The sequence below is a fragment of the Sceloporus undulatus genome, chromosome 1 (genome assembly GCF_019175285.1).
Source record: "Sceloporus undulatus isolate JIND9_A2432 ecotype Alabama chromosome 1, SceUnd_v1.1, whole genome shotgun sequence".
Lineage (NCBI taxonomy): Eukaryota > Metazoa > Chordata > Lepidosauria > Squamata > Phrynosomatidae > Sceloporus > Sceloporus undulatus.
The window spans coordinates 218,568,512-218,580,327 of record NC_056522.1 but is presented as its reverse complement, the minus strand read 5'-3'; the positions used below and the strand labels follow the sequence as shown (position 1 = coordinate 218,580,327).

Genomic DNA, 11,816 nt, shown 5'->3' with positions numbered 1-11,816 from the left:
AAATGGAGGCGCTGTGGTGAGCCCAGGCGACTACCCTAATAAAAAGTAACTTTCTAGGGGAGGGAAGAAAGGCTTGGCTCTTTGGTTGGGGCCTGCTCTTTTCCCTGGGTGAAAAAAGAAAGGGCCAAGCGCTGGCTCCTCAAAGCACCTTCTCAAGAGGAATGAGGGCTACGGCTACTGGCAACCAGAAGGCCGTAGTTATTCTGGATTATCTAACACGGAATGAAAGGATGGAGTCTCCAGGTGGAGCCACCTCTCCTACCCTTCCCACACAAAGGTGGATGAGCCCCAAAGATGGGGGGAGGGGCAAATCCGTTCTGGTTAATGTCGGGAATCATCGCATCATTCTCCTAGGCAAAAATCAGAGAGACAGCCGTTCATATTGGTTGCAATCTGTGGAAGGACCCAAATAAAGGCACCAGATCCCGCTTGATCTGGGAAGCTAAGCAGGGCCAGCCCTAGTTAATTCTGGAATGGGAGGCTACAACGAATACTAGGCTCTGAATACTAGGGGCTGCGAAACCCACGCCCGAGTCTTCCTTGCCAAACCCTACGAAGTTGATGGGGTGGCCATACGGTCGACCTGAAGGACAGCAAGAGCAAGCACATTTCTATACCGCTTTTCGGTGAAGAAGGTGCATAGACCCCACATTCTGCAGAAAGTGGACCCCCACTAAGGTGAAAGGCGATGGATGGGGCAGCAGGTGCAGGAAAGGGGGCGCTGGCAGTGGGCAAGGGGGAGATGGCACACTGGCATGGTACCCCACCTCCAGAAACACACACACACTCTCTCTCTCTCTCTCATTCTCTCTGGTCCAAATCCCACTCCAGAAATAATCCAGTTTGAGACCGCTTTAACTGCCCTTGCTGGGGAATCCTGGGAACTGTAGTTCGTTGTGGCCCCAGAGCTCTCTGACAGAGAAAGCTAAAAAGTACACTTCCCCAGAATCCGAGTAAAGAGCTGGGCTCCTAAAGGGGCCAGCATCTCCTTCGTTGATAGAAACCTCGGTCTTAGAGGCATTGAGCCAGGGCCTCAACCTGGGTTATCTCTGCAGTGAGTTTTGGGCCTGAGAGTCCCCCAGCCACCCACCGGCTCCCGGGTCTGACTCACCTTGAAGAAGCCCTTGCAGCCCTCGCAGGTGCGGACTCCGTAATGCTGGCAGGCGGCGTTGTCCCCGCAGACAGCGCAGAGCCCCTCGTTGGAGGGCGAGCCCCGGGAGGGCGGCGAGGGCACCTGGGCGTCCAGCAGCTGCGAAGGGTGGCCCAGCTGGAGCCCCGGGAAGCCCACGGCGGCGGCGGCCTGCTTTCGGATGGGGCTGGGCAGGGCGAAGGCGGGGCCCTGTCCGTCGTGGTGATGGTGGTGGTGGTGATGGTGGTGGTGGTGGGGCCCGCCGTGGGGCGAGGGCTCCCCGTTGAGGGGCAGGGCGTGCAGGGGGCCCTCGAAGCGCATCTGGCAGCTGCCCACGGGCGTCCCCGGCGGAGACTGCTTGAATGAGAAGAGCGAGAGGCGAGGCACCGCCGTCGGGCCGCTCTTGGGCACTACCCCGCCTCCTCCTCCTCCTCCTCCGCCGGACCCATAGCCCTGGGGGTGGTGGGGATGATGGGGGTGGTGGTGGTGGTGGTGGTGATGGAAGCCGTGCAGAGGGCCCGCCTCGTCCCACACGCTCTGGCCCGGCCCGAAACCCGAGGCTGGCGGAGGAGGAGGCGGAGGAGGAGGAGGAGGCGGAGGAGGCGAGGAGCAGGGCTTGTAGTAGACGGCCAGGTCCTCGCTGGCTGGCCCCGGAGCCCCGCCGGGGGGCTGCTGTGGAGGAGGCGGTGGAGGCGGCGGAGGAGGCGGCGGAGGGGGCGGAGGCGGCGGGTATCCGTGTCCGTGGATGGGGAGCTCTTCCACCTTGATGGCGGGCGCGGACGGGGGCTGGGCGGGCATTTGGTAGAGGCAGGGCGGCTTGACGTCGTAGCCGGCGGCGGCTGCGGCAGCGGCGGCGCCGTAGTTGTCCATGAAGGTGCTGAAGCTGGGGAGAGAAGTGGTGGCCGTGATCTCGGTGTTGGTGAGGTCCATGCTGAACTTGACGAACTCGGGCGTCAGGAAGTCCCCCGACGAGTATTCCCCGGCCGCCGCCGCCGCCGCCGCTGCTGCCGCTGCCGCCGCCGCCGCCGAGTGATGGTAGGCGTAGCTCTGCGTGGCCGGACTGGCCCCCTGCGGCGAGGACCCGAACTGAGCCTGGACGCAGGGCATGGCTGCAAGGGGCACGGCGCCACAAGGAGGACAAGGAGGACAAGGACACGCTCAGACGGGATGCCAGAATCCCCCACACAAACACTTCATCCATGAGGTCCCCTTCCCATGCATGCCCTTTTCACCCTCCCAGCCCCAGTGGGTCAGGATCAGGACCGGGATGGGGGGGAGTTAAAAGAGGGAAGCGGGGTGGAGTGGCAAGGAGGAGGTTGGGAAGGGGCTCAAGAGTTGGAGAGCAGAAAGAGATCAGGATGGCAGAGGAAATGGGGTGAAGGGAGGTAAAGTGGAAAGCCCGGGAGGAAACCTAACGGGGGGGGGGGGGGGGAGGGGGGCATTGGGAATGGGTTCAGGAAGAGATCAGGATCATTATAACCGAGGAAGTGGGGTGGAGAAGTTAAGGTAGCGGGGTAGGAACAAACCGGGGTTAGGGAGGGAACTGGGATGGGGTTCAAGAGAGAAAGAGTTGGAGGGCAGGAAGAGGCTGCAAAGGGAAGGCTATATGCCCAGTGGGGCAGGAGGGGAGGTGGTCCAAGTAGAGAACTGGGCAGGGGAGGAGAGGGTGGGGTGTCTATAGAGGTAGTGGGAGGAAGGGGGGTTGAGTAGGAGGAAGGGGTCGCCGTCGGAGGGGGAGGCCGACAGGGGCTGCCCTCCAAGCCCAAACCAGCCCAGGGAGGCCGAGGAGGGACAGCGCTGGAGTGTATGGGGGGGGTGTAGTGGGCCCCACCTTTCCGCCTCCCCCTATGCTCCCTTCCATCCCCACCCACACATCCGTTCTTTCCTGCCTTCCCCAATTTTGGGTGACAGCCCAACTCTTTGGATCGCCCCAAAGGGAAGGACGTCTTCTTCGTCGCGACCCAGCAAGAGGTCATATATACGTGTGTGTGTGTGTGTGTGTGTGTGTGTGTGTGTGTAAAAATATAAAGAGGCAGGTTTATTTATTCTCTGGGAGAGGAGGAATAGTCAGCCACTCACCCACCTTCAGCCGAGCGAGAGGCGTTTTCGGAGGAATGCAAGGCGGACAGCGTCGGGGTTCAGCGGAGGGACAGGTTCCCAAGACTGGGGCCAAAGGAGCCTGACTCCGGCCTGAGAAAGAGAGAGAGAGAGGGCGAGGGAGAAAAGGGTTAGTGCCCCGCTTTTGCCACCTCGCCTCCAAGGGACAGGCAGGGAAACGGGGCAAGACCCCCCCCCCATATCCCAAGGGGCAAGCCTTCCCAGGAAGATACAAATGCATACATACATACATACATACATACAGAGAAACGGAGGAACTAAGTTCGCGTGAAAGTTAATACACGCCGCAAGTGTATACATTTGTTCAGGATACATATACGTATATGTCTATGTGAATATATATAGACATATAAGTGTATATATGAACATACATATATGTGAACATGTGACCGTACATAGACATATACGTGTATATGTGAACATACACATATGTACGTGTATATGTGGATATAAATATACATATACGTTTATATGTGAATACTGTATACACATACTGTACAAGATATAGTGCATGTGTATTGTATATACGAATATGCACACATACACATATATGTATGAATATATATATATATATATATATATATGAGTATACTTGTACATATATGTATATCTGAATATACATAAACATATGTGTACGTATGTGTGAATGAGGATGGATGGAGACGTCATACCACCTTCTTTGCCCTCTTTGTACGACCACAGTATCAAGCAGCTTTCATTGCGCCGCGTGTCTACATGCGCACGTACAGATACACAGACACGTGTCCACAGATACGCTTTCCTGCATCAAACGCTCCAAAGCTTATTTGGAAGTCAAGTCAGTCCTTTGGAATCTACTGGAATTAGATTCTTTTCATCATCATTATGATCATCATCACCATCAGGGTGTCCACTTGATGACCCCCTTCCTTTCCCCTTTCTCCCCCTAGCCTTTCCCCCGCTAGCTGCCAAGACTGGTCCGACTCAAGGCGGGAAAGGAGTCCTGCCAGCCCTGGCCCCGGGAGGCACCCAGAGAGCGGCGATCCAAGGCCCAGGAAGCGGGCAGGGAAGCGGCGGCAAGAGGCAGGGCGAGGGCGAGGGCTGTCAAGGGATGCGCCCCTCCAAGGGGAACTCCTCTCAGTTCCGCCAGGGAAAGGAATCCCTCGCCTACCGCTTCCGCAGCTGACGCAGAGCAACCTCTCTCTCTTTGAAACCACCACAACAGCAGCAACAACAACCAGGGGCTTTTCCCAAGGATGCCCAGCTCCCTGCCATCTCCGCCCGAGAACTTTGCAAAGCGGCCAAAGTACCAGTGCTGGCAACTTGTTCCCCTGTTCAGCTCACTGGCTCTGCCCACTCCCCTTGGCTTCCCTTCGGACTCTGCTGGCCCCTCGCCACCCCCCTGATACACCCCTTTATGGCTAGGAAGTCCGGGAAGAGGAGGGCTAGCCGCTCTTTTCTCCTGCTCTTTGGGCTCCCACCCCCCATGTCGGGCTCGGAGGGTGCAGGGTCCCCTTCCCCCCTCAGATCACCAGAGACCCCCCCCCCCCCCGGACCCCCTCCCCCAGCCCTCTCGAACTTCGCCACAACTTTTCTCCTGTCTGCAGTTGAAGCCAGAAGAAACCTGGGGCCGAGGCCACGGAGAGGAGGACGGGACCTCCCCCAAACCGAACCCCTTGACGATCCCGGCAGGCTGACCAGGCGCCCTCCTTTCTCAGGACCTGTCCTCCATTGCAACCTTCTCTCCAAGAAGAATTCCCAAACGCCCTCCATTTGGAGCAGGTCTAAGACGCATGCCTTTCTCTTTAAAGGAGAGTTTTTAAGCGTTTCTTTAGTCATGTCCTCCATTTTTCTGGACTGTTCTACATTTTGCAGTGTCTTGTACCCTCTTTTGCGGGGAGGACCTCTGCTCACCCTGATCTTGGCAGCAGCGAAGGGGAAAGAGCCCCAGATCCGAGCGGCCAGGCGAGGTCCTTCCAGCGAAGGCGGCTCGGAGGGGGCTTCACTTGCCTCCGCCACCCCCTCCCTCCATCCCTCCCTCCCTCTCTCCTCTTGCCCCCAGCCCAGCCCCCTTTCCAAGCGCCCCCCTTACTTTAAAAAAAAACCCCCCCCCGGAAACCCCCCCCCAGGGGGAAAGGGCCCAGAGGGCCCCCCCCCCCTCTGCCCCTCTGTTCCCAAAGCCCCGCGATCCCCTTACCTCTTAGGCGGAGTCTTTTTCATTCATTCATTCCTTCTTTCATTCATTCCGCTGGAAGTAGCTCGGCTTCCCAAGGACAGCGCGGCGGCGGCGGAGGAGGAGGCGGCCAGAGAAAGCGGCGAAGCGCCTTGCCTTGCCTCCGCTTCTCCTTCTCCTTCTTTCCCTCTCGGCGTTCCCTCTTTCCTTCTCTTTCTCTCTTTCTCTCCCTCCCTCCTTCCCTCCTTATTTCCTTCTTGGCGTTCCTTCCTTCTCCTTCTCTCTTTTCCTCTTTTCTTCTTCTACTTCCCTTTCCTTTCTCTCTTAGCTCTCCCTCTTTTCTTCTTCTCCCTCTGTCTTTCTCTCCTTCTTTCCCGTTTGGCGCTCCCTCTTTCCTTCTCCCTGGATCTTTCCTTCCTTCCTTCCTTCCTCCCTTCCTTCTTTGCGCTCTTTCTTTCTTTTTTCCTTCCCTTTGGAGCTCTCTCTTTCCTTCTCCCTGCCTCCCTCTCTCCCTCCTTCTTTCTTTCTCCTTCCTTCCTTCCTTCCTTGCTTCTCCCTGGCCTCCCCCCCTGCCGCGGGGCTCCTGCCTTCCTTCCTTGCTTGCTGGCTCTGGGGAAGGGAGGCGCGGGGCTGCGCGGCGGCGTGGGAGCCGGACGGAGTGGCCCTCCGCCGTGCAATGTGCCTTTGTTTATGTGGGCTGGGGCCGGGCCAGCCAACCTGCGCCGCGGCGGGCCAGCGTCAGTGCGCGTCAGGGCCGGGCGCCCAATCAGACGCCAGAGGGGCTGGCTGGCTCCCGCCGTTGGCTGCCGCTGCCTTTGGTAAATTTCCGACGTGACATCAGCCGCAGGGCCGCTTCTTCTTAAGGTGGCCAAGCCCAGCCTCCCGCCCATCCGCCTTTGCAAGGAGGGCAGGGGCACCCAGGGGAGGGAAATGGAGGACCTGTGTGCCGGACCAAAGGGGCACAACAAAGACACAACAAACAGCAACCCATCGCTCGCGCTCGCAATGGAGGACGTTGTGGAATCCCTCCTGGACAGAAGGTGGAAGTGTAGGACCGTGTCCTGGAAAAAGAGGACCCTAAGGGAGGGTTGCTGCTCTTGTTGCTGTATGCCTTCCAGTCGTTTCCGACTTTCGGAGACCCTAAGGCCAACCTCTCCCGCGTTTTAAGGTTTGTTCAGAGGAGGCTTGCTATGGCCATGAGCTGAGGCTGAGAAGGCGTGACTCGCCCAGGGTTGCACAGTGGGCTTCATGGCCCAGCTGGGAACCCAACCCTGCTCTCCAGAGCCCTACTCCAACACGACTCCCCCTTCTCCTCCCACCCCCACCCCGCCCTCAAAGGCAGGGAGGACGCCCGGAAGGCAGAGAGTCTAAGCAAAGAAGGAATGCTTGCCACTCTTCTCCTCCCTTCTCAGGTTGTCAAAGACTGAGGGGAGCATTTCCAGAGCTTGCCAATCCTTCCCTTTCTGCCCATGATGTGTTCCCTTAGGCCTGGGCCTCAGACTTCCCTGGGAGACTCGAGTGCTGCTTTGGAGGCACCACCTGGGTCAGATCCAGTCATGCAACTCTCTACAGTGGGCCCTTGGTATCCGCTGGGGTTTGCTTCCAAGACCCCCATGGATACCAGAAAACCGTGGAGGCTCAAGTCCCTTTAAATACAATGGCAGCCAGCGTGGTTTTGAAGGCTGGACGATGACTCTGGAGACCAGGGTTCAGTTCCCAGCTCAGCCATGGAAACCCACTGGGGGACCTTGTCCAAGTCACACTCTCTCAGCCTCACGGGAAGGCAACGGCAAACCTCCTCTCTGGCCCAGAAAACCCCATGATAGGGTTGTTTTAGGGTCGCCATAAGTCAGAAATGACTTGAAGGCACACAAGAACCACAACAATGAAATAAGTTTGGAATGACAGTATATCTAGAAGTAGATCTAGACCTGTCGATAGATCTCTATCTCTATCTCTGTCTGTAAATAGATACATAGACGTAATTCTCCCCCTCGGGGAAGGGTGTGTACCGTCATTCCTCCATATTCACGGATTTTTTATCCATGGCTATGGAGGGCCAACTGTACAGCCCCTTCCCCCGGGCGGGAGGCAGCCCCCTTCAGCTCCATGGGTCTCCCTTATGAGGAGAAGCTTCTTCTGCTGGCCAGGAAGGATGTCTCTGCCTGCCTGGCCCTCGCCCTCTTCTCCCCTGCGCAGGTGAGGAGCCAGGAATGCATTGACGCAGCCGGGCCATCCTTTGCAAGCCGTCAACAGGTTGCACAAGCCTTGCCAGCCGGGCTTACGTCCCGAAGCCTTATCTCTCTTTGGTCTCCCTCCCTGCCTCCCTCCTCCATCCCCAGAGGCTTGACAAACGATCAGACTGTCCAGCTAAGCGGAAAACAGAGAGGTGTGTGTATAGAGGAAGCAGAAAGGGAGAGGAGAAGGAAAGCATTGGACGTTTGCGGCAGCTTGGCTTTGCAAGGCCGCATGTCTGGTGTCCTTCTCCACGCGAGGGAAAGTGAGACCCGAGTGGGAAGCTCTTTAGTGGGACAAACGTCGGTCATTCTGACCCACAAACACACACAGCCTTGGGAAATATTCCCTATGTACTAGAAGTGTTGTTCTTGTTGTGCGCCTTCATGGCGACCCTACTATCGTGGGGTTTTCTTGGCATGTATCTTCAAAACGGGGTTTGCCATCGCCATCCTCTGAGGCTGAGAGAGTGTGACTTGCCCAAGACCAGGCCAGTGGGTTTTGGAGCCGAGTGCTCAGACCACTGCACCACGCTGGGGAGCTCAGAAATAAAATTGGCGGGAAGGAAGAGAAAGGGGCCCAAGAGGTTCCCCAAAAGGTGCCCAAAGAAGCTGGGAAAGGGCTCTTCCTCAGGATGAGGGCTGTGTCCCCTCAGGCTGCGAACCAGGGTTCTGTGAGGAAAAGGCGGGATTTCACATGCCACTGAGGTGAGTGGGGGATATTCCTCTCGAGGAGGGGGTCTCCCAGCCAGGAGGGTCCCCTTGCTGCCTCAGTGGGGGGCAAACAGGGCTGGGCTTGGGGCGAAAAAGTCGGAGAGGCCGCTTTCTGTGGGGCAGACGTCGCCTCAGGCAGGGGCTCAGAAACACGAAGGGGGTGCAACAAAAGTACGCCGGGCAGGTGCTGGGGCAGAAAGGGTGGCTAAGACGCCGCCGGGAAAGGCGACCCCTGTCGCTCTTTCTGGGGCCCTGAGGGCAGGGTCAGCTCCAAGGCAGCGCGGAATGGAGGAACCCCTCCCCCCAAGATCAAAGGAGGCCCTGGCCCAATGCAAAGCTCAAAAGCCCTGCTTCTTGGTCATGCGCAAAAGGGGAAAAGGCCTTTTGGACTTCCTCCCGGACAGGAGGTGGGAATGGAGGACAGGCGCTGGAAAAGGAGGACGGCTGGTCACCCTGTCATGAAGGACATGGCCAAATATAAAGCTAAAAACGCATCCATAAATGCCTGCTTCTTAGCCATGCCTAAAATGGAGGGCGTTTTGGAATGGAGGACCTCTGGTCACCCTGGTCATGCTGCAAGCAATGGAGAAGGCTTTGGGATTCCTTCCTGAACAGAAGGCGGAAATGGAGGACAGGTCCTGGAAAAAGGAGGAGGACCACCTCTGGTCAACCTGGTCATGCTCAAAGTGGAGGACATTTTGGAATCCCTCCTGGGCATAAGGTGGAAATGGAGGGCAAGTCCTGGGGGAAAAAGAGCAGGACTTCTGGTCACCCTAGTCATGGCCCAAGTGGAGGACATTTTCGGATTCCTTTCTGGACAGAAGGTGGAAATGGAGGACAGGTCCTGGAAAAGGAGGAGGATCTCTGGCCACGCTGGTTATGCTCAAAGTGGAGGACATTTTGGGATTCCTTTCTAGACAGAAGCTCCAGGAAATGGAGGAGAGGCCCTGGAAAAAAGAGGAGGGCTGGTCACCCTGCCGGAGGGAGAAAGCGTGGAGGGAGAAGGCGCCTCCTCCGGCTTCCTTCCTCCTGACTAAAGGCCATTTCCACAGCGGAGAAAGTGCCTCACTCGCCCGTCACCAAGTTCCTCCTCCTCCTCCGCGCCCGACACGCGTGACAGCCTCCCTCCCGTGACGGGCTTCGGCTCTTGCGCGTCACCTGCTCAGAAGGGAAGGGAAGGGACTGGCTCCCCACCACGGGGAGAAACTTTGGGTCTGGGGGGTAGGTAGTGTCAGTGGTGTAAAGTAAGGCTGCATCCACATTGCAGCAATAAACCGGTTTGGCACCGCTTTCACTGCCCTGGCTCAAAGCTATGGAATTCTGGGAGCTGGAGTTTGTTGTGGGCCCAGAGCAGAGTCCCGAGGCTGAGAGAGTGTGACTTGCCCATGATGATGATGATTTTGCAAACCTGGGCAGGATTTGAACCCAATGCTCAGACCACTACACTAGAGTGGCTCTTCAAAGGCTGCCCTCTGAGACAGGCGGACCTGGTCTCACAACTGCAAAGGAGGACTAAGGCGCCGCGAAATGGAGGACGCTGCAGAAAAATAAAAGCTAGAAAGGCCAACATGAAGGTGAACTCCTGCTTCTTTGTAGTGGTCAAACTGGAGGACGTTTTTAACATTCCTCTTGGACGGAAGGTTGAAATGTAGGACGTGTCCTGGGAAAGGAGGACGCCTGGTCGCCCTGCTCTGAGACGGTTTTCAGGCTGGGAGGGTGGAGCTTGCTCGAGGCCTGAGCAGGGGTTTCGAACCCTGGTCCCCCAAAATCCAAGGTTGCATCCGCACTGCAGAAATAACAATCCAGTTTGACACCGCTTTAACGGCCATGGCTCAATGCTATAAAATCCCGGAGACTGTAGTTTCGGGAGACCTTTAGCCTTCTTTGCCAGAGAGCCCTGGTGCCGCAACAAATCCCAGGATCCCATAGCATTCAGCCATGGCAGTTAAAGGGGTGTCAAGATGGATTATTTCTGCAGTGCGGATGCAGCCTTATTAGTCTCTGCCCATCCTCCTTCCACAGAGACGATTGTTGCTAGCTGGGGCTGATGGAACTTGCAATCCTGTCCCGTATGAGCTGGAGGGCCAGAAGCCCCTCAGCCAGGGTCGTCTCCATGTTGAGGGAGAGCTTACATTCAAAAGAGCGCAGCCCCAAAGCGTGCCTCGGATTCTTTTGACGTTGTTGTTTGTCCTTGTCCTGCCTTCAAGTCATTTCTGACTTAAGGGGACCCTCTCCTGGAGTTTTCTGGGCAAGAGCTGCTCAGAGGAGCTTTGCCCTTGCCTCCCCCTGAGAAGGAGGCTGAGAGAGGGAGACTCGCCCAGGGTCAGCTTCAGGGCCGAGTGGGAGCCAAACCCTGGTCTCCACAGTCATATAGGGAGCCCAAAGCTCAAACCACCGAACTGCTCTGCCTCCTCTTACTATCTCCTTATCTTCGCAGTTCCAGAAGCCTCTTCTTCCCCGGGTGCCCAGATGTCCTGCTGGCAAAGGAGGACACCAAAAATGAGGACCGTGATGAAAAATGGAGGACAAGCCCAAATAACAGCGGAAAACAATGCGAAAAATTCATACACACACACACCCATGCTTCTTAGCGATGCTCAGAATGGAGGACCTTTTGGAATCCTTCCCGGATAAAGAACGCTGGGATGTAGGACGGGTCCTGGAAAAGGAGGACACCCCCCACTTCCTCCTGGCCTTTTCCTTTGGCGAGGCCTCCAAGGAGCCAAAGGGGATTCCCTCTTCCAGCAGCGGCCCAAAGGGCGGGCGAGAGGCTCCCACTTCTCCCTCCAGCTATTTTTAGGGAGGCTATAAATAGCGAGGAGGAGGAGGAGGAGGAGGAGGGAGTTTCATAGAAAGGCCAGGGCTGGAGCCTGGAGGAAGAGGAAGCGGAGCAGGGAGCAGCCACTTTAAGCCTTCCTCTTCTGGATTAAAGGAGGACAAGGCCCCGCATAACAGAAGGACATTCGGGAGGGGGGGGGAATGGAAGACACTGCCCAATCAAAGCTGAAAATGCTAATAGAAACTCATCTCCTGTGGCTTATCGACAGCTCCCTTTCCTAGCCTGTCTTTTATGATCCTTTGACTGTTTTTCTTTGATTCCGCTCTCTTACCCTGCCCTAGCTACTCTGTCCTCCTATCTGCAGCGAGGACAGGCTGCCCAAGGGAACTGGATGCTAATCAACGGGCATCTTAGCCACGCACAAAATGGAGGACATTTTGAGATTCTTCCTGGACACAAGGTTGAAATGGAGGACAGGTCCTGGAAAAGGAGGGGGAACTCTGGCCACCCTGGTCATGCTCGAAGTGGGGGATACTTTGGGGTTCCTCCGAGACAGAAGGTGGAAATGGAGGACAGGTCCTGGAAAAGGAGGGGGAACTCTGGCCACCCTGGTCATGCTCGAAGTGGGGGATACTTTGGGGTTCCTCCGAGACAGAAGGTGGAAATGGAGGACAGGTCCTGGAAAAGGAG

The 11,816-nt window shown here is 56.8% G+C and overlaps 1 protein-coding gene across 4 annotated transcripts in view; it reads right to left on the bottom strand.

Moving 5' to 3' along the window:
• Nucleotides 1–5,689, bottom strand: part of NR4A2 (nuclear receptor subfamily 4 group A member 2) — a 15,426-nt gene extending 9,737 nt beyond the window's left edge. For 2 of the 4 annotated variants that reach the window (XM_042471786.1, XM_042471810.1), the window contains exons 1-3: nucleotides 5,424–5,689; nucleotides 3,213–3,319; nucleotides 1,112–2,238 (exon numbers count right to left, since the gene is read on the bottom strand). In XM_042471786.1, coding sequence (XP_042327720.1) covers nucleotides 1,112–2,236 — 1,125 coding nt within the window. In that variant the 5' untranslated portion in view covers nucleotides 2,237–2,238; nucleotides 3,213–3,319; nucleotides 5,424–5,689. Of the gene's footprint in view, nucleotides 1–1,111; nucleotides 3,320–5,423 lie in introns of all 4 variants that reach the window. The other 2 variants (XM_042471793.1, XM_042471802.1) reach the window with 2 other exon arrangements.
• Nucleotides 5,690–11,816: the final 6,127 nt, after the last annotated feature.